Raw genomic sequence first — 25,166 nt, 5'->3', positions numbered from 1 at the left:
TCCGTCCCCTCCTCTAATACTAGGCGGGCAGCATGGAAATGAAGGTTAGAGCTTAAGGATGTTACTGGTTTTGGACTACGACTCCTATTATTCTGGGGTTGTCGTCCGAAGGGACGTTTCTGAGCTCGAAATGAGGCATATTTGCATTTTAACGTCTATAGCTGCAGGCCGTTAAGAAGCCGTTGAAAATGTGGGTGCTGGGGGGGCGGGCGGTGTGGTGCTCGAGAGGTTGTGGGACTGCAACTGCCATCATCCTTTGCCCTATATGGGTGGGGGCTGAGGAGTATTGAAGTATTGCAAAGTCTAGAAGACCCTTCTTGGCATGAGAGTGAGAGCCAGTGTTGGATGGGGAAAGCTTTGGGTTCGAATGCTGGCTTTGGCACGAGCGAGCTTCCTGAAAGACTGTGTGTGAAAGAAAAAGGAGAGGGGGAAAAAAGAGAAATTTCTGTGACCCTGAAATCCTTAAAAGGAGAAAAGGAGGAAGAGGATAAATGTTCTGCTTTAGCTCAGCCTCCTCAACTCCGCCGTCCTGCCGAGGGGTGAGACGACAACTCCCACCACAATGGGAGCGGTAGTCTGCCGTCTCAGCAGGAGAAGCCGCCTTCGCTCTTAACACACTCAGGAGCTGTTTGTCCTGGGTCAGAACAGGAGCTCCTCCTCTTCCATGGCGAAGCTGAGCAGGATGGCTTTGGGGGTGTTCTCGAAGAGCGCCGCCCGGTTCTGGGCTTCCCCTTTCTTCACCCAGTGGCCGTAGATGCGGAAAGCGCAGGCATCGATGAGCTTCCGGACGGGCTTCAGGCCGTAAGGGTCGCGCTGCATCACGTCCCGAGTGACGGGCTTGACGTTGCGGTAGTTGAGGTAGATGCGGACGGAGGCCAAGACCGTCAGGCAGATGACCTAGACGGGCGGGAGAACCCGACACATCAGCGCAGCCCGAGAACAATTCACAGATCCATCCTTTGCTTTTTTTTTTTTTTTTTTTTTTTACACCCATCGTTCTCTATCTTCGGAACTCACAATGTCTTGAACTTCTCCCATCATCCCTGGCGTTTGGCCGGGGGGGAGCAGGGATCCCTGGGAAATGAAGTCCTTAACATCTTGAAGGCCAAAGATTTGTCAAGACCTGCCCAAGAGCTTCTATCCCCTGGGCCGTCCCTCTTATGAGGCAGAGGTGATGGCTGCTAACAGCCAATTTGGCATATTCTGAAGGACCGGTACGTTCTTATTTATTTAATGGGTTCTTATTGCATTTTTTACTGTCAGAGAGGCAGAAGTTGAGTGGGGAGAGAAGCATTCATGGGAGGGTTCCCTTCGGGGCCAAAATAAATTTCAAAGTTGATGATACACTTAGCACATATTTAGAAGCGGTGCTCCGTCAAGTGCAACACCTGGTCAAAGTTGTACTTCTCTGCTTCCTTCCTGCCCTCAACTTTTTACACTATCTGATCTAATGAAAAGGTCTCGAGAACTCAAATGCTTTATGGAATTTTAATTTGTCCCCAAAACAGTGTTGCTGATCTATAGATTTTATGGTTTACTATTTGTTTTTTAGTCATGGACCAATATACAGTGGACCCTCGACTTACAGACGGCTCGACTTACAGACTTTTCAAGTTACAGACTTCTCTGGCTGCAAAATTTAGATTCGACTTGCAGCCAGAGAATCGACTTACAGACCAGAAAAAAACCAAAATGGAATAAAAATAGAATAAAAACCACTGGTTATGGGATTAATCGGTTTTCAGTGCATTGTAGGTCAATGGAGATTCGACTTACAGACTTTTCGACTTGCAGCCACCATTCCAATACGGATTAATTCCTTAAGTAGAGGGTCCACTGTAACTCTTTATATTTACATTTCCTTGCAGTCTTTTGCTGAGGTGCGAGAGGCATGCTAACCTGTGGTGTTGTCCTTACTAACAGGAATTGGTCTCTGTTTCCCACTAGTGGCTAATTCTGATACTGCACCTTGGAAATATTTATAAAAATACAGTAGACAAAACCAAACAATGCTTCCCTTTGCTGCTTGGGACTGGTAAGAGAAGGGCATAGAAACCTGGAAATTTTCAATGAAAATGCCCCTAAAAACCTCTCTAAGATTCTTGTTAAGAAGTTACTAAGAAAGTAACTAGGTTTACTTATTAAATTTATTTCCCATTTAATTTTAGCTTTATATGCAACTAACATAAGTGTTAGTCATTGCCCGGGGAAAGTAACTTGTAAATAATAACTATATTACTCTTTACACAAAAGTAACTAGTTACAGGTAGTTAATTTACTCCTGACTAATTATTTGCTGGTGTAGATCCACCCTTAAAGGCACCGCTAGTCCTAGTCGTAAGGAGAAACCGGCCAGAGTGACTATGAGTTAGATGGATGGTCCAGGAATCGAATGAATGAATAAAGAGAGAGAGAGAGAGAGAAGGTTGGGTACCCGAAATTTCCGGAAGGGGCTGAAATGCCTGACTTCTTCCACCACGTATTGCTGGAAGAAGGGGTGGGAGAGAGCATCCTCCACAGTGTAACGGTTCTTAGGCTTCACCACCAAGAGATGGGCAATCTGCGGGCAGGAAAACAGTAGCTGTCGGATTCCAGAAGAGGAAGCAAAGATCTGTAGCTTTTGCCCTTTATGGTTCAGCTCCCTGGTGATGGAGGTGGCGGGCCGCAGAGTTTGGGCCCTTAGCCACCCAACGTCGTGACCGTTTTTGGCTTGCTCCCCTTCTGTAAAGTCGCCCAGCCTAGCCCAGTTGCCATCGTCCTCTTTGAACTGCATAGCTGGAAGGGACCCCGTGGATCCAGGAGGCACCGTGGGGGATTTGAACTCCCAACCTCTGGTTCTGCAGCCAGAGACCTAAGCCGCTGAGTTCCCCAGCAGTTCCTCCCAGTTCCTTGCCGAGAATCAGACAATGATTTCTGGAGTGTTTTCTTTTTAGTCCAAAATCTGCAGCCCACCAGTTTGACCGGATCAAAAGAGGCTGCTGACCCCCTGGGCTTTCGTCCCAGATTTTGAAAGAGTAGTCTAAAAGTACTGAATCTGTTTTGAGAATAAGGGTCAGCACCACATTTAAAGTTCTGCCTAAATCCCCGAGTGGATTCACTGCGGAATTCCCTGACTTGAACTTTTTTTGTCTCTGGTCAGCACCCAAGGGTGCCCCCCCCCAGGAACCATCACCCACCAGGTCTTTGACCGTGTCCGACTGGTCATCCCACTCAGGGGACCCAAACTTGTAATCGCCGTTCATGATCATCCTCAGCATCAGCATCTGTTTCCGGTGCCAGAACGGGGGCGACCCGGCCAGGAGGGTGTACATGATCACCCCTGAGCTCCACCTAAAACAAACAAATGAATCACCTTTTAAATATAAATGCTAGCACCCTTGTTTTCTTCTTCCTCCCTCTATTTTTATTTTCTTATTTTCCCTGCTTGCTTTCTTGGCCTGTCTTTTTTTTCCCTTTCCTCTCTATATCTATGCCTTTCCTTCCTTTTATCGCTTTCTCTTTCCCCTCCATGGAAGTTGGTGGAAGGGAAGAGGGGATAAGCAACGGGAAATTTTGTGCTGGGGGTCTTAGAAGACCTACATTTTCGCCTCCGCGGCGAGAGGTAGGCTGCCGTACAGTTCAACTTACATATCAACCTCCTTCCCGTAACCTAGGTGGTCCGGATCCATGGAACATTCTAGTATTTCTGGAGCCAAGTAGCCAGGAGTTCCACAGATTTCTGCAAGGGAGAAAAAACACCAGGAACTTGAGCTTAAATGATCGGGTAGAAATTATTTTTGAAGAGAAGAGCTTTCCTGCCTCTGGTGGGCTCAAAATGCCCTGTGGGTGACTTTTGAGACATACATGTTGTAGAGAATTGTAGTAACCCCTGGCTAGCCAAACAGGGAAGCACCCAAAACTAAAAGAGCCCAAACTGAATTTTTGAGATTAATCCTTAGCACCTCAAGAGAATGGTAGGAATTAGAACTGGGGAGGTTTTTGGACTACAGTGCCCAGAATCCCCCTGACCATGCTCGATTGGCGATTTTTGGACTTGTTATCCCCAAATAACTTTTCCAGATGCCGAAAGGTCCTCATTGTATTGCTGGGGAGATGCTACTGGCCAGTGTAGGCAAAAATGAGCTCAAGAACGCCAGTGGCTTAGGTTTTAGATGATGCATCGTGACTGGGACGGGTGTGAGACCACTCCGGGGTTGAGTCCAAACTTTACAGGAGCTCTCCAGGATAATGAAGCCATTTGGGGGAAAGTTTAGCATTTTGGATAGCTCCGGTGATGTTTGGACTAAAACCCAGTGCAAATTTACTGCCCCTGTGCAAACGGAGTCGCAAATCTCTGCTAAGCGGCTGCTCCATTTTAGAAGGTAGTTTAACCCCAGCAGCCTGACTGCATGGCAAGTTCAATTTTGGGGAGGAAAACCCTCCTCTGCCCACCTTTCAGCTTCTCCGCCTCCTTCAGTTGACAGGAGAAGCCGAAGTCGGTCAGTTTGATGTTCATGTCGTCGTCCAGGAGGATGTTCTCTGGCTTCAGGTCACGGTGGACGATGTTCATGGAGTGGAGGTACTTGATGACTTCCAGGAGGGCGCGCATGATCTTTCTGCCAGGAGAGAAGAACACGGGCTTTCAGCCAGAGAAAAGAACCCAAAAAGGGAGGATTTCGGTACCCGTCTCCTCTCCCCGTCTAAGGAAACAGCCACTGTTCCCCACAAAGCACTCCGTTCCCCACATTTCGTCACACACCGGCATCCTTGTGAAACCAACGCAGGGACAGAGTTGTGCCGAAGAAGGAGTGTGTTTATCCCAAATAAACTGGCTGGAGACCCTAGCAATGGCTGCGCCAGCCTGGTAAGGTAGGCCAGTCCTGTAACTATTTGGCATCTTGTAAGAGGTTGGAACAAAAGAACATCTACCTCCTATCATCCAGTGCCTCACCTGGTTTCCTTTTCGCTTAACGTCACTTTCTCGGTGAGGTAGTCAAAGAGCTCCCCTCTTTTCATTCTGCATTTGAGAAGAAAATCACACGTATTTTTAAAAAATCAGTTGACGGAAGTTGGGAAGAAAGGCATAGCTCGGAAACGGGGTGGGAAAGTGTCCCGCTTTCACTCGTATCGCAGCTCAGTGTTTCCCGTCTGCAGCTCGGAAAGCACTCCCTCACAGTGGGCGAGTTGTGATTTTCTTCTCTTTTGTGAAGTTTCTAGTTCTCATGGCTTGAGTGCTCAATTTGGGAAAAATGAATAGGGCCCCCTAAGATTTCCAGTGCTATGAGATACAGTAAAACCTTGGGTCAGGAAGGATATAGAAGGACGGTGGTATGTGTGGGGGATCGGTTGGAAGCACACTCCCCCCCCCCCCGCGGATGCTGGAAAACAGAAGTATTGAACGCAATACATTGCATGGTCTGTGTCTCCCATGGGGGCGAATACACCCTGGAAATACGTATTTTTGAGGGGTTTTCCCCCCTATATTTTCAAGGAGTGGGTAAATGAATCAGCTGATAACTGATCCTGTGGATGGGGAGGGGTCCAGTACTCATTTAAGAGACACCCTTCCCTCCCTCTCTCTAAGGACAACCACCTCTATCAGTAGATTTGTGTGGAAGGATAAAACGAGTGAGTCCGGTGGAAACAGTCCCACCGAAATGCCCTCCCATTATGTTCCCACTGATTCTCCAAGGGAGGACGGAGCCACCTATCAGTAGAAGGAGCCCCTCCCTCTGGTATTTCATCTTCCTCTTTTTTTGCCTTCATCTAGCCTCCAGCCGAGCTTCCTGCTCAGAAAGAAAGCTCCCAGCGAGCACTGGGGCAGGAACAGGAAGCTTGGGCAGAGCTAGGCCTAGCTGGGCCTCGTACCCTTCCCAGTTCAGGCCTTTCTCCAAGGCGAGCCACAATTAAGGCCTCTGTAAGAGGCCTACCTGCCAGTAGTACTCCCAGAATGGAGAATTATGGGATTGTAGTCGTTTCCCCCCCCCCAAAAAAAAGAAGATCCCATCCCTTGCTGTAATCCAAAACTACAACCTTCCCAGATTTGATTGTTGTTGTTTTTTTAAGATCAGTCTTTTCGCAATGTGTGTTTGGGGCAAATCTGAAATTGTGGATTGGTGAGAGATCATTAGGTGCTTTCACCTTGCATATGAAGGAATGCGATGCTGCCGATCTGACCGTCCTGTCTTCTGAGGTTAATTCTCATGCCTTCAAAACATGCCATTTAGGCATGCTCAGAAGCACCCTTGTCTTTTTCATTACTTTGCATGCTTTAGAACTGTCGCTGTCCTCGGGAGCCCTGGAGTAAAGGCTAATGTTTTTTTTTTTCCTCCCCAAGCAGCCGTACCCTCTGATTATGACACAGAGAAGCCTAAAAATAGAGGCCGAGGAGGGTTTCTGTGACTGGAGGGAGACCTTAGCAAAGGTTATGAGAAATCAGATCCCCAGACTTGGAGGCAAGGGGGAGGGACAGCTGCCTCTCGCTCTCTCGGCTTCCTTCTCCCTGGTTGCAGGCAGGCTAAGCGAGTAAAGACCAAAGGGAATTTCATGCAGCAGTAGCGCAGATCAACACAAACAGGGCCTTTGCAATAATCTGGAGTTTCAGCTCATTCAATCAAAACCTGCATGAAATTTGGTGATTTAATATGGGTAGCGAATTTTAGATTTCCCGAGTAGGTGTATTTATTTGCTAATGTCATTCCAAGGAGCTCAACAAACTGTGCATGGCCACCTTCCTCTCCTATTGGCACTTCACTCTCATGATAACCCTTCGAGGTAGGTCAGTCTGAGAGAGCCAGGGGTCTGTGAGGCTCAGGGAGGACTAGAACCAATGCTCTCAAGACCTAGACTAAACCTCTAACCACTGCCCCACCCTGCCTCATGGTGGAATAGACCCTAGGCAAGAGATGGAGAGCCCAGGGTTGACAGACATCCTTAGGCATAGATATTAGATAACAGAACGAGTCTGGAGGTAAAAATGATAGAAGCGCCCACCCGGAAACATCGAAGGCCTTTCAGCCCCATCCTGATTTTTATAATGGCCAACAAGGCACAAAAGCCATAAAAATGCACTCCCGCACTGGTGTTCCCTATTATCTGGGATTCACAGGTAGGCTGCTCTTACACATGGAGGTTCTATTCAGCAACCACTACTGATTAGCGGAAAGGAGGACAGGTGTACAAGGACCCCCGGGCAGGCCCCAGGTTTGCAAAAGCCTATCAGGACATAAGAACACGGAAGCTGCATCAAACCCACGGCGTCTTAAGATCAACATGCTTTCTTCTCGCTGGCCAACCAGCTGGCTATGGGAAAGCGACCAGCGGAACTGGCAGTGGAAGCTGGTTTCCTCTGAAAGTGGTGAATCCACTCTAAAATGTTGCTCCAAACACCATGGGAGCGATTCAAGATGCTTAACCTTACCCCACCCGCTCAGAACAGTCAGGTTCGGACTGCAACCCGGCGCGGACCCCTTGCCCCCTGCGTGCAGAATTGGAATCACTGGCTTACTAAAGGGTGCCTGGGAAGCAGTGGGGTAGCTGGCAAATCCATTTCAGGGGTGCTGTGTGTCTGTATGCACCATAAGGAGCTATCTGAGGTACTTAATTTTATCCTTAAAAAATCAGCCTGAGCCTTTTTGGATCATTCATATAAAGTGCGGACCAAAACCCGGAGTGGTTTTACAGCCCTCCCCTGAATTTGGGCTCACTCACCACCACAGCTTGGAAGTGACGAGTCTGAAAGAATGGCTTCTCCAACAGATCTCAGACAGGCTTACATGGGGCCCCCTCTTGCAGAAGCAGTCTACCTCCGAGTTATTATTCCTGGGGAGCAACTCCTCAGAAAGGCTAAAGCCTTCCTTGACCTACTTGGGGGTCTTCCTGGAGGCGTCTTGCTAGCCACTGTGAGAAGGAGGAACCTGGATTTGACGGACTTTGGGTCTAATCCAGCAAGCCATCTCTTAACATTTCAAAACAGCTAATCCGAAGCTATAGGGTTGAGCCTTTTTTGGAAGTTTGAACTTTCCAAACTGTCTCCGAGGGCAGCCCCTTATAAAGCACACGGCAGTTGTCCAGCCTAGAAAGCCACCCCGGTGTGAGATGCTGGCAACTCAGCCTCTGTCTCTCTTTCAGTAGCGCACACTCATCCACAAGACAGGTAGGTACTTACAGGTCAAAGACCAGGAAGAAGAAGGTGTGCGATTCATAGCTGTCCTTCAACTGGACTGGAAATAAAACAACGTATCTCAGCAACAGGGACTGGGATATAACCATATGTGTCGCTCCAGTCCACCAAATATTTACACAAGTGACAATCAAGGATGCTCTGGACAGTTTTGCATCTGAGATACAACCCCAAGAGGCTTCTGTTCTCCACCAGAGACATAAAACTAAGGAACGGCTGTCATTTAAATGGTCTATAAATGGTTACCCTTCAAACCCATCTTTTTTTGAGAAGATCTGGCTTGGAAATTGGTGGATTGTTTCTAAAGTTGCCTGGGGAAGATTTCCTAAGGATTTCTCTTTAAGCCATGGCTTGTACCGGAGACTCATGCTGATTCATCAGCAAGGGGAAAATACGATACTCAGAAAAGGGAGTGGTGGAAGCAGGGAATGCACTCTTGCAGCTGTGGGTCGGATGATCAGCTGGCCGGGTGCAGAGAAGAGAGCGCAACCCCCCCCCCCATCGTAAACGCAGAGCAAAGGAGGGTTGAAGTTTTTATAAGGAGCAAATTTGCAAAAGGGCACAACCTTGTGCAAATTACAGTCCCTGTAATCCCCCAGCCAGCATGGCCCCTGGGCCATGTTTGGAGTGAAAACAGAGACATTTTGAACTGCGTCATGTTTCTAGTCCATATGACACATCGCAAAGCGATTTCCTTGACTTCCGTTCCAACATTCAGAGGTGACGCCCCTGTAACTGAAATGGCACTGATTCCTCTCCAACTAGTCTATTACTTGATTTAAAAAATGGTAACAACAGGGTGTAACATTGTGATCCTACACAGGCTTCTTGGTGGAGGGACGTCCCACTGAATTCTGTGAAACTTACTCTTGGGTAAATGGATCTAGGATGATCTCAAGATATGACCTTTCTTGAGATTTCACATGATATGAAATTTGAGGGCCAGGATTGTTTCCTGGCTCCCCAAATAGAGGTACGTCGTACATTCCGTAATAACAAGGTCGGCATCTCTAGTCTGACATCTTCGGTGATACTGGTTCAACCCATAATTTTTGGGAGAGGAGCAAAATCTGACTTACTGACATTCGGATGTCCTGATACTTTCTGGAGAATGTCAATCTCTTTTTTGGTAGCTTCTCTCAACTCCTGAACTTCTTCCGGAGACAAGTTCCCAGCGGTGATGTCAATAATTTTCACAGCAAATTCTTCCCGGGTGACTTTATGAATGCACCGACGGACGACGCTGCTGACGCCTCTGAAAGGACAGATCCCATAAGGATGTTGGACAAGAAAACAATCTTTTGGGGATGTTTCTGAAAGGCATCATCCTCTTTGCCTCTGGATCACTACCAAGGCGGCGAAAGACTCATCCCTCCAACCAACCTTGGATGTTAACTCTTGCCTATTACTCTGAATGTTGCTGAAGGTTGTTAGTGGGATGGCTCAACATCCGTCCTGGGTTTTAGTCCAAAATTTACAAGGGCTACCCTAGTGCCTAGTACCCTAGTGCTCACTGGAAGGACAGATCCTGAAGCTGAGGCTCCAAGACTTTGGCCATCTCATGAGAAGAGAATACTCCCTGGAAAAGACCCTGATGTTGGAAAAGAGTGAAGGCAAGAGGAGAAGGGGACGACAGAGGACGAGATGGTTGGACGGGGTCACCGAAGTGAACGACACGAATTGGACCCAACTCCGGGAGGCAGTGGAAGACAGGAGGGCCTGGCGTGCGCTGGTTCATGGGGTCACGAAGAGTCGGACACAACTAAACGACTCAACAACAACAACAACAACAACCCTAGTGCCAAACCTATTCTGAAGATCAGGTTCAGCACCCTGGAGAGTTCTGATAAGAATCCAATTAAAACAGGGAGAGGGTTCCCCATGCTCCCCATGACCCAGAGCCACTAGCTGTCCTGGTGTACTGGCTGCCAAAGGATTTTGATGCCTGAGGCGAAGAGCAAGACAACACTCCCTCTTTGCTATGTTTGATTGGCAATTGAATGAAACGGGTGAAAGGGTGGGATGTGCCACCAGATCTGAGGGCCTATAGCTAATTGAGGGCACGCTTTATAGGCTGTGATGTCCATGCTGAAGGAACCCAATGGGGTGGAAGAGCTGACCAGCTCTCCGGATCCTGGAGCCCCAGTGCCCGCTGGGAACAGACGGTGATAGTGCCACCTTCTACACAATGCCACCTTCTTTAATGCCACTTTCTACACAACAGTCAGCATTTCCCCTCCTTAGGCCTGACATTCCCTGAGATTTCCCTTGCCACCGGAGACTCGGAATAGCCTTTAAAAGTCCCCCCGAGAGATATTGTGACCTTGTGAAGCCCGGCAACCCAAACCAGGATAGGAGTTGGTCCTAGAATTTAAATGGAAGTGGCCATCAATGCGCTTGAGCCGTTCTGTGTAACAGGAACAGCTTGCTATCCCTATCAGTTTTTCTCTCCGAACTTCGCTGTAATGTCTACTGAATGGGTTTTCCCAGCAGTCGGTTATGGCAAATGCCTAATTTCCCCAGCAACAATGCATCTCCAGTATACAGCAATGGGATAACCAACAACTGGATGGAATGCAGAGTATTTGGGAGGGAGTAATTAAGGGCCACGAACTCTGCAAAAGACCTGCTCCCGACAGAGCTGGAAAGTGGTAGCTCTGGTTTGTTGTTGTGGACTCTTCGCTGAGGACAAGATCCATCCTAATTCTCAAGAGTCATCACTAGACCAAAGGAGAGGGCCAAGAAACACATTTGTTTCTCAAGGCATAATGCAAAAGAGCAAATAAGCACCAAATGCCGGCTTCATACCTTCCCAGAATTTCTTTCGGCTCGTATTTCTCATAAAACTCCCCCGATGTTTGGCTCTCTGGCAGTTCCTCAGACTTTGTCATCTTGGCCTACTTCGCAGGGACCGTCTGGAGGTTTGCTTCAAGATGATGCAAAACACTACCAAAAAAAAAAGTGTGTGTGTGTGTGAAATAAACAGCCTTTTCAAATTGCACCATTAATGAAAACAATAGCACAAGACAATTGGAGTCAGAGGCTGTTTCTTGATGGTAGTTCCCTTTGGAAACTGTAGGATAAATTAGTCCCGGCTTGGTCTACTTTTAATAGAGATGTGTTGAAGGAGGGCTTTTGGGTGGCATAAATTCTCAAGCCAGCTATGCCGGCTGACATTTTCTCTTGTGTAAAACTTTTGAATGTCCTCATCCTTTTTTACAGCTGGCTTATGACACACATACCATCATCTGTGCTGTGACGTTTTCAGCTCACGAGTTGTGCCGTGTATACACACCAGAGTGTGGGAGGAACTAATTACATGCAGAGGTAGGTCAAACGAAGCTATCGGAATCATTATAACATGACCTTTTGAAAGGTAATGGATAACACTTTCTAATTATTTCCAAATGTTTCTTTTAAAGGGCATTCTAGAGACATTTTTAGAGGTATTAGGATAAGAATTTCTCAAGCTGCCTTGCAACCGTTTATGAAACCATCTCTTCCATTCTTTGTACTGTAGTTTGATCAGTGTTCTGACGGTGGAAAATAACTGTGAAAAATAATTCACAGACTGAATCATTGAGATTCAGTCTGTGAGCGAAAGGATGAGAACGGCAACCTGGCTGCCAGAAAAAGGGAGATAAGTTACTTTTTTAAAAAATTGAAATTTCTAATCTCTGGCACAGAGTGCTCTGAAGCATGTGCAGAACGCTTTCTGGCGGCTACTTGTGAACCCTTTAGGTTTAGCAAATTAACAGTCCAAGCCATTTCAAGAGGGTTTGGGGTGAAGCTTCCCTGGCAGTCAAAAGTTTCAAAGTTAGGAGCCACCATTACAAAAAGTTTCCTTCTTTTTTTGGATCACAAGTCCCACAATTTCTGGCTAACTTGGGTTCTCGGAATGCAACCCCCCTGAATTCCAGTTCTCTCTGCTCTCGAGTTATCATTTCTGCCATCTTGCTTTTATGAACAGTTTTCTGTGTTGCCTTTTTAAAGCTGAATTTATATTGTCCTATTTTGATTTTTTTATATTGTTTTTTTTGTGTGATTATTATTTAATGTGTTCTTGTTTTTTCTACTGGGAACCTTCCAGAGTTGGCCACAGTAGCCAGATGGGCAATATATAAAGCGAATAAATAAACAATACATTAATCAATAAGAACCCAACCTTTCCCATCTGGGATCTAAACCTCTTCTCTTATATTTTGGGGGACACATTCTCCTTCCTTATGCCCTGTCCAAGGCATTTTGATGCCTGAGTTAAACTCTCTCTGTGTGTATATGTGTGAAAAACAGGTCTGAGTTACAACCTGCTTCCAAACACATCAGAAACACAGGGCAGAAAAAAACCCCATTATAAATGACCTGCTCTTACAAGTGGAAAATCCTTAAGGCCTGATGGTGTGTGAATGTTGCAGCAGGTTTTTTTTTTCCTTATCTCATTTGCAAATAAGCTTGCTTTGTCTTCTGATTGGTCATCAGGAGGGAACCGCAGACTCCATTTCCAAATCCCATTCCTCAGACCTGAAAATCCAACTGAATCATGTTTCTCCGACCATGTGAATCTACTCTTAAGGACCACTTCCCTGTCATGTCTGTTTATCCCGCCTTCCCCCTTATTTTGACTTTTAAAAATCACCCTTATTTTGACTTAAACATTCACCCCTGTGTGCACTAAAATTGTGCATTTAACCTGTTTTTCTGAGCAAGATCCATTTCGAGAGAGAGGGGGGAATGTTACTCACCATAACCTGTCGTCTCCTAACCAGCTATTCCAGGGTCTCGTAGGGGATCGGTAACTCCAGACAAATTTGATCAAGATGGGGCCACAATCCTATTGCAGCTCCAAATACAAACCCCCAAAACTCCAGCCTTGCCTGCTCGTTTTGCTCCCAGGTCGCTTGCTTGTGCTCTCAGTGGGAATTGCAGAGTCAAAAATAAATGGAGCCAAACCACCCAGGCGCTGTTCCAAAAACTGCTGGTTTAAACGCTCGGAGGGCAGCTGGCAGTGTTTATTTAGGAGTGACCTTACTGTGAGGTGAAGCAGCGATTCGGCAGGCGACAGCGCTGCCAGGAGTGAGCAACGGGGAAGTGAAAAGTCAGAGCATCTCGCCTGGCAGGCAAGAACCCAAAACGTGGAAGGATTTTGAGTCACCCAGCTGGGCAAACCACAGGGTTTTTTTTTAAAGCAGATTTTGGCTCTCTGCTTTAACCTGGAGTCCATAACGCTCGAGTCGAGAACGTCCTGTTGGAAATGTGGGGCTGGCAAGGCCATCCCCAACCATTTGGCTGCCTGAGGCGCCATCCCAAAAGCCCTCCTGCAGGTTCGAGGTGCACCAGAACGGGACCAAAACGAACAAGGTTATTATTTTCCCTTGGAACAGCTTGGATTTGGGTAATGTATCAAAGGGCAGTTTTCAGAGTGCGGTGCAGGGCTCCGAACCTAAACTGTGGGACACACAGATAATCCTTTTCGGAGACTTGTAATCAGGGCCTTCCGGGTTAGCGTGTTTCACATTTCAGAGGACTTTTCTATTTATTTTAATTACCCCTTGTCTTTCTTTCCGGACAAGGATACAAAGCAGCTCACAGGACTTCAGCTGCTTCCAGAAAAAAGTTTTTAACCTGGGGAATCTGTCAGGAAATGCGTAGGACCCCTGCATCTCCCGCCAGCTGCCAGGAAACAGGTGGGTAGATGTGGTCTTCCAGATGTTTGGGAGATTCCTGTTGGCTAGGACGGAAGGGAGCTGTGCTCCATCAGCATCCAGCAGGCCACTCACCCACCCTGCTCCAAGCAAGGTTGATTTCACTGCCAGTACCAGCAAAAGATGTCCATTCCACATCTGAGGAGTGCAGGAAGCTTGGTTTTATGAATGACACAATGTAAGGAATTGTGAAGAACTGGATCTGTGAACTACTTCCACCCAAAGCAAAGCGGTCAGTTTTGAATTTTTTTCCAAATAACATCCTGCACCCCAGAAAACCTCATTTCGTACAGAGGGTTTTTCAGTGTTGTCACATACTTAGGCAACCCAGCCCACCTTACAAGGCTATGAATACAAGGTATTAACAGTTTTATCACAATAGTCTTCTGGGCCATGTCCTCTAGAAGAAGGTGCTGTGATGCTGGAAGCAAAATGTTTAGCTACACGAAGCCTCCAGTCTCCCTCCATTTCTTCAATATGCAGAATCTGAGCTCTGACTTTGGAACAAATCTGTTTCCTCTCAGCCCTTGCCCTGCTACTGCGGGACTACAGTTCCCCGGTCTCTGCACCTTAATCATACTGGGCTGATGGGCAAGGCCAGAGGTGTATCCCGCCCTTTGCCTCACGAGAACATGGAGAAAAGTGCTGGTAAAATGTTTATCACAGTGAGAGAGAGAGGAGCGAGTATTCAGGACGCAAATACTTCACAGATTCCCTGATAAGAATGACAGAGCAGACACTTTGAGAAGGTTTGGTGGACAGTGATCCATATTTTATTTTGAAGCTCACAGAATTACATTTCTGACGCCCACACGAGCAGAATCAAGGAGCGCAAGCGATGCCACTGGGAAAGGATGTGCCCACCCGTTCCCGAAACACACAGGTTGCCAAGTTTCACTGCATCGACTCTTCGGTGCTTCTCTAGATCGACAAACTGGTCACGAATGAAGAAAAGCGAGGCCCGCTTTTAAGGACTAGAGAATGGTTTCCTAACAACATGTCTTTTTTGTTTGTTTGTTTTTTGAACGGAGAATAACGTCGCCCGGCAGATGAGTTAGGCTAAACCTGTGGTTGTGAAAGAGAAAAGGGAAAAGAAAGCTGATCATTACCAAACACAGAAAAAAATGAAAAACAAAGACATCAGACAAGGGGCAAAGCCCAGCAAATTCAGCTCTCCCATCATAACTATTCAGATACTATAATGCAGTGGTTCTTAACCTTTGTTAGTCGGATGTTTTTGAACTGCAACTCCCAGAAACCTCAGCCAGCACAATTGGTGGTGAAGGATTCTGGAAGTTGCAGTCCAAAACTCCTGAGTAACCCAAGGTTAAGAACCAGTGCTATAATGGATGCTTCCCTTCTTGCTCATCTCTGAAGAGCACTAAATGGAGTACTGTTCAGAATTTAACTATACCATTCAGAGGACCAGAAACGGACTGCAAACTACAGGCCCCCAATACAATCGGAATAGATTTTGACAGACTCTGAATATCAAACTGGAACCAACCGGTGCCGGCAACCTGGTTTCCAGTCTGCCTGACATGTCACTTGGGTACCAGGAACTGAATATGAACTCCAGCATGACTAATGAAGAGGTAAGCAACTGCCAGAGTACCCGCTAAAGTGGTAAGGCTAAGAAGACCCATGGGGACCATGAAGGCCATCCAAATCTTACCAATATACTTCAGGATCAGCCAGCAACAGAACAGGGGTCTGATCCACCACTGCCCCGAGCGCCCTAAAATCAGGCTGAGAGGTTTCCTAGCTCTCTAGAGGAGGTTTTTAGGGTAGCACTGGGAGGGCTGTAGGAACTGTTGCTCCCTTTCCTTCCACCCCTCCATGGGATCTTTGCTTAAGCCAGGCACTTTAAACTGGAGGAGAGCCATACAAACCGCCTCGAACTCACTGCAGGACAGAAGCGTCATCCACTAACCATCAGCAGCTCCCGGCAGCCCCCAGGCTTAAGCATGGTGGTATTTTGCAGGCTGGCATGGGATGATACAAATTGCTTTTGCATTTTTTGTTACTCATCTTACTTTGACTATAAAGACTCTTCCATTTCTTTTTAAAGAAAGAGGGGTAACAAAGCAACCAAAAGGCAAAGGTCATTTCCTAAAATTGTCTTACTGGTTCTCAAGACTTGGCTCCCTCTGTCTCCTCTAGTCTTGATCTACAGCCATGTCCAAAGATCCAAATCCACCCTAGGAAGCTCTGAAAAACCAACACCCTCCTTGAATGATCATCTCTATGCAAAACCGGAAGAGTCCCTATGGAACATCTGAGTCCTGCTCTGGTCAAACTCCCGACTTCTGGCAGATCAGAGGGAGAGCCATAGGGAGGAACTTACCATTTGCAAAACGGCATTGCTTCAGCACCTCACTGAACCCCTCACACAGCTTCAGGTCGGCCTGGTTCTGGGCGCACTCCAGGAACTGCTTCATCTCGTACTGGCAAGGGGTGAACTGGGACTGCTGCCCCATGGGCTGGGCTGGCTGAGGCTCCTAAGGGGGGAAAAACACGCAACACGGCCACCGTGAGAGAAGGCAAAGAGGACAGAAGAGACCCGCCCTGCTTGGAAAACCGGAATCCCCCGTGAGTACAACCCCTTTATTCCAATTTGTGGGAGAAAAATGCTCAGGCATCTGGTCTTCCCAAGCAAGCCTGTACTTTGCACAGCCCAGCATCATCATCCTCCTATAATAGGGTATCAGCAGAGGTTCGGTCTCCACCGCTGCCAAACCGCTGGCAAAATCAAGAAGACAGAGAGCCCTACACAAAACACATTTTTCCTTCTCCCTTGGAACAGAATTTTTAAAGAAAATGCACAGCAAACAAGGAAGCATAGCCCATTCCAGGGGATAAATGGAGGCAACCTCCTCTTTGACACGTGCTGGAGTCTTATTCTGACTTCTTCATTTAGGACTATCAAGACTCCAAAGCTCTGAGGTGCACCTTAGTAAGAATCTGATCTGTGCACTGATGGTTTTATCTTCTTTAGTTTTTCACTTTCAGAAATACTAGTTGCTTAACATACTAGAATATGCATTGCCTCTGGGAGGGCAGCTCACTCAAATGGAACCGACGCATCTTTTTTGAACGCTTGGAACAATTTTTGTAACCTGAATTTTCCCTTGTCCTTGAAACTGCTGTTCTGACATTGTTTCTGCGCAAAGATTGCACTGAGCCCAAGTTTAGTCAAAAGTAGACACCATGGATTAAAGCCTGCTTTTCTGGCCCTAGGGATGAACTTGCAGCTGTACGGAGGGACAGGTAGGCAACTCAACTTTGGTTTCTGGGCCAGATGCGTGCTGTGTGTCTCAAACCTTCCTCACTAGCTTTGAGTTCCAGGTAAAGGTGTGATCTTTCTCTCTCTCCATCTCTTACCTGGTAAGTGATGTCAGGGCGAGCCGCTTCAGAGCTTCCTCCTCCTCCGAATCCTCCGGTCATGGCGTGCCCCAGAGTGTGCCCCACAGCTGAGCCGACAGCCACGCCGGCAGCCGTCGTGGCCATCTGAGCCATCAGGCCAGGCTGCCTGGGGGCTGGAGATGCCACTGCTGAGGCGGGGGCGGCAGCTGGAACAGGGGCGCGGGCGGCTGGTGGAGGGGCAGACCGCATGGGCGGCCCACGGCTGCAAAAAGAAGAAGAAAAGACAAAATGGTTGCTCAGTGTCAACCTAGAGGCAAACGACCCCGAGCAGCTTGAGTCTCATGTATGTCCCCATTTGTCCACTATCTTGATTTAACACGTTCTAGAGCAACCACTCTCAATGTAAGGGGGCTGCAGACTACAAAATGTGAGAAAAGGATTTTCTATTTATCTGTTTGTGTTGCATCCTTGTTTGATGGGAGGCCCTGGAAGCCGAGAAGCGCTCCTAGAAAGGCTGTGTCCCAAAAAACGTTGAGTACAGCTCTTTTACAGCATGGTTTAATCACTCAGCTGAAGCTAAAAAAAAGATGAGCCCAGAATGAATGGAATGCCTTAATAGTCAGCGAACGGTCTTAGAACCCTGTAAGATTCCGTGATATGGGTCTCTGGCTGCACAGCTAGAGGTTGCAAGTTCGATTCCGCCCCCCACCCCCATGTTGCCTCCAAGACAGGGGCTGGACTTGATGATCCCTGGGGTCTCTTTCAGCTCTGCAGTTCAAAGATTATGATGATTTTCCAGGCACTTATCAGAGCTCTTCCGTAAGTCACTGCACAGCAACCTGGTGCACACAATAAAGAAGCTGGATCTGCGGCACTGAGCAGAAACGGTCATGGTGAAAACATGGCTAGAAACACAGCTAGGAAGATCTGCTACCAAGTCAGCGGCAGAGCCGTCAACTGAGGACGTTCCAAAACAAGACAGTCCCGTTAAGCTGGTTAAATATTCATGAAGGAAAACACACTGCCTTGTTACTTGATCTTCCTTGCTTCTCAAGAGCAAGAGGAAAACACAGCTCCAAATGACCCTTGGTCAAAGCTTGTACAGGAGCATCTTGTGATCACAATGAAAGAACACAGCTGCTAATCCTACAGTTAAGCAGGCTTGGCTTTTTAATTGGACAGAGCAGGAAAAAGGTCCTGGCAACCACACACAAGCCCCTGAACTGAAGAAGGGTGGGCTCATGTAATAGAGGGATAAGAGCTGATTTGTAGGCTTGGGTTTACAGATTCTCTTTAAATTCAGAATGACTAGCTGCTGGTACTTTTCAACCACAGATCTTATGAAAGTAAAATGCAGAGGCAGCCGCGCTTCCCAATAAACGTAAGTCCAAAATTTGTTTTAGGAGCATGCTTCTACGAGGCTAGCCAAGAATAAAGAAAAATGATAATGTACAAGGTTCAGGGTGTTACTAAAGCAATGTGGAACTTTGGTGCCTAAGATCAATTAATAGTGTCCTTCCAGATTTTAATTTTGAGATGGCTGTTCATCACATTTGGGTTTTCTCTTTCCTTTTTATATCCATGTGCATACAGTCCTTCTCTTCTGGGGAAAACATATAAGCATAATGGCACAAAGACGTTTTACTGGTAGTAACTTTTCTACTTTATCAAGCAGATCTATTCAAGCTCTGGAGCGAAGGACAGAGTACTTTTCCAATAGCTCTGCCTACATGTCTTCACCTTCTCCCTGCCAATGGCTGGAATTAGCACCTGATCACACATTCCCTTTCTGAAAGGCCTCTGGCCCTATCATCCTCTTTCTCGCCCTTTTCCTCTAATGGCTCACTAGCCAACTCCAAAATCCAAAACTGACATTATTCATCATCCCTGATGTTTTATGCTTCTGTTATCTTTTGATCTGTATTTGATACTGATAATTGTACTCGTGAGTCTTGTTGCTTTTGTCATCACCAAGGATGATGGCTGCCTCCTCCAGGAATTTTCATGGAAAATTACAAAACTGTGAAGCTGGAAGGGACCTTGAGGGTTATCTGTAAAATGACATCTATGCGAAGCTCCTGTTAGTGCAGCAAATAAATATGAATCCCCTCCTGGGTGCTTTATTGTTATGTTATTGGTACTCCTATGTCAATATTTTGAAAAGAGTAGCTGCCAGTGCTTTATTTACTTCTTACAAAACTTATTTCTTCCCTAGGAACATAAGGTTGGCATTTTAATTTAGGTTGTTGTCAGCATGTGGTTTTGTACAGAATGGCAATTGTTTATAGAAAGCCTCCCAACCACCTCCCCATGTCAGTCTAGTCGAAAAAGGACCCCCTTAGGACTATCAGATTTCTCTCCACCTGACCTTTCCTGAGTTATCATCCTCTTGCAACACACAAAGCAAGCGGTTTTATCCAAATATTGCCCTCCCTGCATCTGAGCAAGTGGGCTGTGACCTGTGAAAGCCAAGACACTGAAATAAAGCTGTAAAGCCTCGATGGGGGTTACAAGACGTTGGCTTTTCATTTCACAGGCTGAAAAAAAATGTGCCCCCCCTTTTTTTAAAAAAAAGCTGGCTTCCTGGCAGGTGCAGAGTCCCTCTTTTCCTCCTCCCCCCCCCCTCTGCACACCACAGGAAGATGGTGCCCCTTTAGATCTCACCTAAGGGCCAGCAGGGGTTTACCACAGCATGTGCACCAGGGCTAGAAAATACCCCTCCTTTTTTTTACTACAACCCCCCGCCTGAGGATTCTGGGAGTTGTAGTCCAACAAGCCCCTACACACACACCCAGATCTTTTTCCAACACATTTGGGACGGAGCTCCTCTCTGCGAGTGGTGGTGGCGGGGGAAAGCTCTCACGTGGCCAAAAGGCTGGCTGGGGATGCTGGGATTTGTAATCCAGTTGCCTCTCCATCCCCCCACTCCCAGATGTGATTACAAAGATATTTTTTGGGGGAGGGGGAGATCTATCTGCGAGTCCGAAGGCGGGTCATCCCACGTGGCCAGAGGCTGCTTGGGGATACTGGGATTTGTAGTCCAACGTTAATTTTGGGGCACAGGGGGTCCCATACACCCAGCCTTACGTAAGAGGGGGGCACGTGACTCCTCCCTGCCTCCGAAGGGCGTGTCCTGCCCCTCCCCCCCAATCTCCCCCAAGGGTCCCTTCCCCCACCTGGCGGGCGGCGCCATCCGCGAAGTGCGGCTCCTGCTTCCCCTCGGCATGGCGACGGGTCACTCCTGGTTCTCCTTCTGCCTCGAACCTCCGCAGGCGGCTTTCTGGCTCTTTCTCCCCACTTCCGCTTCCCGGATCTGTCAAGGTCACAGCAGCGGAAGACGCCTCTTTCTCTTCCCCCACTCCGAGCGCATGCGCTTTAAACGACGCAAGGAGGGCGGAGCCGGGCGCCGGCACGCAATAGACGGCCCTGCGCCTGCTAGCCCCTCCTCAGGATTGCTGGCTCCACCCTTTCGCGTCACCTGGGGCGGAGCCACCCTCCATAAAGGAATCTTTACGAGGCGGGAAGGCGGGGCGCATGCGCAGAACGAAAAACCCTCATTTGGCGGCCATTTTGAACCGCTGTGGGAATTTTACCTCAGAGCCTTCAAAGGGGACGACAACGGGGAAAGAAACGTCACTTTTCAATAACTACTTATCCCCGCAATGTAGGGCCACACTTGTTCGCGACACGTAGAGCTGTTGTTAAATTTACATGAATAATAAATAACGGCTCCAAGTACTGAGGCAAAGGGATACATTTCTATTTGAGAGGGAGCAGCAGCTACACCTGCTGAATTGGTCCCTGTCAGGCCGCAGTGGAAATAAATAGTGGCCATTCTGGTGCTTTTAGGTGTTTCCACATACCCTTCACCTTGAGTATTTCTAAGCCTAAGGGACAGTGCTCACTTTAAAAGGCAGAAATGCCATATAATAACCAAAATTGTAAAAGTGACATCCTTTTATGATGCAGTTGGCAGCCTTTGTTCCCACTTGAGAGGGAATTATTAGTTTTATTGATACAGTACTTTACATACCCATTCTTGGTCCCCCTACTTTATTTTCACAACCACCCTGGGAGGTCGCTCAAGTGGCAACCAAAAAGTTGGCCTAAGTTTCTTAAATGCCTGCTCCTGATGCCTGCGTGAAAGCAACAACCCCAGCTCAGTGGGGTGCTTTACAAAGACGGTCAACGTAGTTCATGAAAAACGATTGATAACGTGTTAGCCCTGATGGATAAAACAAAACTTCTGCATCCCGAGGCACTTTATCTTTCAATACCCAGGACTTTCCTTTGCATCTCGCCTTCCGGACATCCTTGGAAACATTCAGCAATCTCTGATTTAAGATATAATTCAGCCCCCCATGATGCAGAGAAGAGTGCCTGTTATAATATCACATCCCAAAGGGACATTTTTGCAGCCGCTGACCACCAGCCGACTTTAAGGGATGATGGACTGTTATGCTACAAAGTCACACAGGTCTCTGCGGGCTGGTCGGGCCACTCTGCCTAAAGGAGTGAGGAACCCAGTGCCTTCCAGAGAATGGTAGACTCCCATCCTTCCTCAACACTTTCAGAGGCTGACTGGAATTGGAGTCCAGGGCTATAACCCTGTTTTATGGAATCGTATCACCAATGCATCCCATTGACCCCCCAAAATTTTTAAAATCTCCGACTAACTAGTGAGATATCTGTCTCTGATCATGCCCCCATCTTTAATTTGGAAGGACAGCGCCCTGTCTACGTCTCCACTGATGTAGGGGGGAATGTTTTTAAAAAGACATTTAGGGGGAAAATGCAATCATGGAAGAGAGGAGGCAGAAGTGTGAAGGATTTCCGTGTTACTGAACGCAAGTGGAACAAAGCACCCGCTGTCCTTTTGCACAGTGCATCAAGTGGCTGAAACTGGATAAGGTTTTGTAGTCCAAGGGCGTCACCCGGAGGTGGCTTCTTCAACCATGGAGCAGCTGCAGTTGGAGAAAAAGAACGGGAAGGCGCTCAGCTGTCGACGGATTCTGCAACCTGTGAGAAAATGAATAGCCATCTTGAATAGTCTGGCCTAAAGATGGGTGTTCTACATGTCCCACTCTCCCCAGTCACCATGCTGGCTGGGGATGATGGGGGAGTGAAGTACCACTCATCCATAGGGGTCAAGGCATGAGCCATAGAGAATACCTCCGCTTCTCACCCATAGCTTCTAGGGGTTGTGTTTGCATCACCCTGTATAGTAACATTCCTTATCCACCGGATTAGTAACCACTGATTCACTTATCCACAGTTCGAAATACTGTATTAAAAATACTGTATACAGTAGAGAAAAAAAGGCCAGAAAAAGTTTTCACGTGGCCACTAGAGGGCAGCAGGGACTGTGCTATGACTACTAGCTCTGGAAGAACACGTAGTATGGTCTCTGCCCCCCTCTTGTGGCCAGTTCTGATAACGCATGTGAAAATAATGTTTTTTTTCTACCGTGCGTGCACGTTCCTGTTCACTGCTATCCACGGTTTTCAATAACCATGGTGGTCTTGGAAACAATCTCCAGTGGATACAGGAGACCTACTTTATCTCCTGGGATGCATTTTGTCCTTTAGAGGCGCCTCACGACATCCAACGTTACCAACGGAGATATCTCAAAAGGAACTCCTGGATTTTAAATTGCATTTAAATTACAATTCATTTAGCCTGCGAAATGAGTGAAATGGAGCAGGGTACTTCTCTTTGGCTCAACGAGGGGGGGAGAGGGGCAGGGCAATGGATTTGCAAAAAGTTATATGTGTGTTTGTGAAGAATTGGGAAACGTACTTGGTATACAATGCCCTAGCTGAAGCATCACCCACCCGGTGCAATTATGGGCTTTGTAGTCCAGTTTACCTGAGGGGCAGTGACTCAAGGCATGCAGGCTTTTCGCAACTGGGATGCCCCCCATGGAATCGTCTGTAACATTCAGGGTGGGGATGATGGGGGCTGTAGTCCCGCCCATCTGGATGCAAAGGGTTAAAAGGACCCCGCCCTAACCCAACGGAGTGCTCTTCCGACGCGCAGCTCCCTTCCTCCTCAATCCTGAGGGCTGGGCTGGCTGGGGATTATGGGAGCTGGAATCCTGACTTCGAAGGGAGGGGGGGAGGTATTCAGGACCTTGTTGGGAGAGGATCGGGGTCCGGCTCCCGGGCGCTGCTGCCGCCGTCGCTTGGCCCGGGTGGCGCGGATCTTGGCGGCGATCTTGCGCTCGTGCCCGGCGGGGACCCTCCAGTTGGTGCGAAGCTCCCGCTCTCGGCGGCTGCGCCCCTTCCCTCCCGAGCCGGGGCCGCGCGGGCCGCTTCGCCCGGCGCGCTCCCGCAGCCGCTCCTCGCGCTCCTCTTCCTCTCCCCGGCAGTCCGAGTCTGAGCCGCCAGGGGGCGCCGGGCCCTCCTCCTGGGCCGCTGCCGCCGCCAGCGCGGACCTCGAGCGGCTCCGCGGCCGCTTCATGGCGCCACCAGGGGGCTTCTGGCGCCACCAGGGGGCTTCTCCCGCCCCGCCGCCTGTCCCCCCCCCGTGCGCCCCGCCCACGCGTTGCGTCATAGTGCCAGCACGTGACACACACCCCGCGGCTCCTCCCCTTTTGCCCCGGGGTTGCCGGGAGGAGGAGCTGCAAAAGGAATTCCCTTCTGTTACCGTCATTGCTGGTAATTAGCCGGTCTTATTCTGCCAGTGCACGCTTGTACTATGCAGATTTTCTATCACGTTTTCTGTTCTGGATTCTCTTCTTAAGTCCAGGGGTTTCCCCAGGGAAAATTATAATAAAGGATTATACTTCTATAATCATATTTAACTGCGCTTTTCCACGCCTCCATCCCCTTCAAATGTTGCTATTTTATGTAGCTGTTGACCAAAAAAGGAACATTACCCAACAGTTTTTCGATTATATGTGCTGTACTATATGCATCTTGCTAAGAGGCAGGGCTGCTAAAAAAGTGCACTTGTTCCAGGACCAATTAAAAAGTTATTACCGTACTGTATGTGTTTTATAATAACAGCACTGATAATCACATTTGATATAAGTCTTTTGTATATGGCATAGGCACCTTACAGATTCTCCCAGTACTATTGAAATTGTTATAAATATGATACATACTATAATAAGCATAGATAACCATAATTGCTAGATAGCTCAATGATTTAGGTCTCTGGCTGTGGAGCCAGAGATTGGGATCTTGATTCCCAAAAGTGCCTTCCTGACAGGGTCTGGAATCTATGATCTATGGGGTCCTTTTCAGCTCTGTAGTTCTAAGATAATGATGATGATATTTGAAAGTGTTTTCAGAACTGCAGGAAGGGGAAAAACATTAAGTGAAGAACCTTGGCAACTGTTTGGATGCAAGACAACATCATTCATTAATGCTCCTGCATCATAAATTGGAAGGCCAAATGTACTTTGGGCACATAAGGAGAAGATAGATAGATAGATTGAAAGGAAGGAAGAAAGGAAGAAAGAAATGGAAGGCATCAGGAAGAGAGGAAGATTGAAAGTCAGATGGACAGACTCCATAAATAAACCACAGTCTTGAGTATGCAGGACCTGAACAGGACTATTAAATATAGGACCTCTTGGAAGCTATTAATCCATAGAATCACCACCATAAATCAGAAGAAACCTGACACTAGATGAAGAATAATCTAAAAAGTCAAAATTGTCCCAATGACATGAAACCTCTGGTAGATGAAGGAATAGTAGTAGCAGTTAATTGCATAGTCTCAGCTTCTGTGTCTGTTCAGTCTCCTAATATGGTTGGTGGATGACAACAAGTTGTTGGTGTAGTGAGTGGGTAGATAGTCTTTCTACCTCCATCATCTGCCTAAGGCCCAAAGGGCAATGGAACATCACAAGGGTGGCATTCATTCTGCAAGGGATGCTATCAGAGCTCTCTTTGTCTTCTTTGGACAAAAGCGATGCATCATGTGAA

At 47.6% G+C, this 25,166-nt stretch overlaps 3 protein-coding genes across 3 annotated transcripts; all 3 read right to left on the bottom strand.

Moving 5' to 3' along the window:
* Positions 1-238: 238 nt before the first annotated feature.
* Positions 239-13,101, bottom strand: PHKG1 (phosphorylase kinase catalytic subunit gamma 1). Its single transcript, XM_072978351.2, has 10 exons — positions 12,904-13,101; positions 10,970-11,107; positions 9,241-9,416; positions 8,147-8,201; positions 4,931-4,996; positions 4,432-4,595; positions 3,628-3,718; positions 3,177-3,330; positions 2,435-2,560; positions 239-897 (listed from the first exon to the last, which is right to left on the bottom strand). The coding sequence occupies exons 2-10, from the start codon at positions 11,050-11,052 to the stop codon at positions 640-642; spliced, it is 1,173 nt and encodes a 390-aa protein (XP_072834452.2). The 5' UTR covers positions 11,053-11,107; positions 12,904-13,101; the 3' UTR covers positions 239-639.
* Positions 13,102-14,613: 1,512 nt separating this feature from the next.
* Positions 14,614-20,592, bottom strand: CHCHD2 (coiled-coil-helix-coiled-coil-helix domain containing 2). Its single transcript, XM_020803962.3, has 4 exons — positions 20,406-20,592; positions 17,248-17,491; positions 16,211-16,364; positions 14,614-14,928 (listed from the first exon to the last, which is right to left on the bottom strand). The coding sequence occupies exons 1-4, from the start codon at positions 20,453-20,455 to the stop codon at positions 14,918-14,920; spliced, it is 459 nt and encodes a 152-aa protein (XP_020659621.3). The 5' UTR covers positions 20,456-20,592; the 3' UTR covers positions 14,614-14,917.
* Positions 20,593-22,050: 1,458 nt separating this feature from the next.
* On the bottom strand, positions 22,051-23,757 carry NUPR2 (nuclear protein 2, transcriptional regulator). The gene is made up of 2 exons (XM_072978349.2): positions 23,362-23,757; positions 22,051-22,248 (listed from the first exon to the last, which is right to left on the bottom strand). Exons 1-2 carry the CDS (start codon positions 23,689-23,691, stop codon positions 22,225-22,227), a joined length of 354 nt encoding a protein of 117 aa, XP_072834450.2. The 5' UTR covers positions 23,692-23,757; the 3' UTR covers positions 22,051-22,224.
* Positions 23,758-25,166: the final 1,409 nt, after the last annotated feature.

This window comes from Pogona vitticeps, chromosome 7 (assembly GCF_051106095.1).
Source record: "Pogona vitticeps strain Pit_001003342236 chromosome 7, PviZW2.1, whole genome shotgun sequence".
NCBI lineage: Eukaryota > Metazoa > Chordata > Lepidosauria > Squamata > Agamidae > Pogona > Pogona vitticeps.
This window is presented reverse-complemented; position numbering and strand designations above follow the sequence as displayed.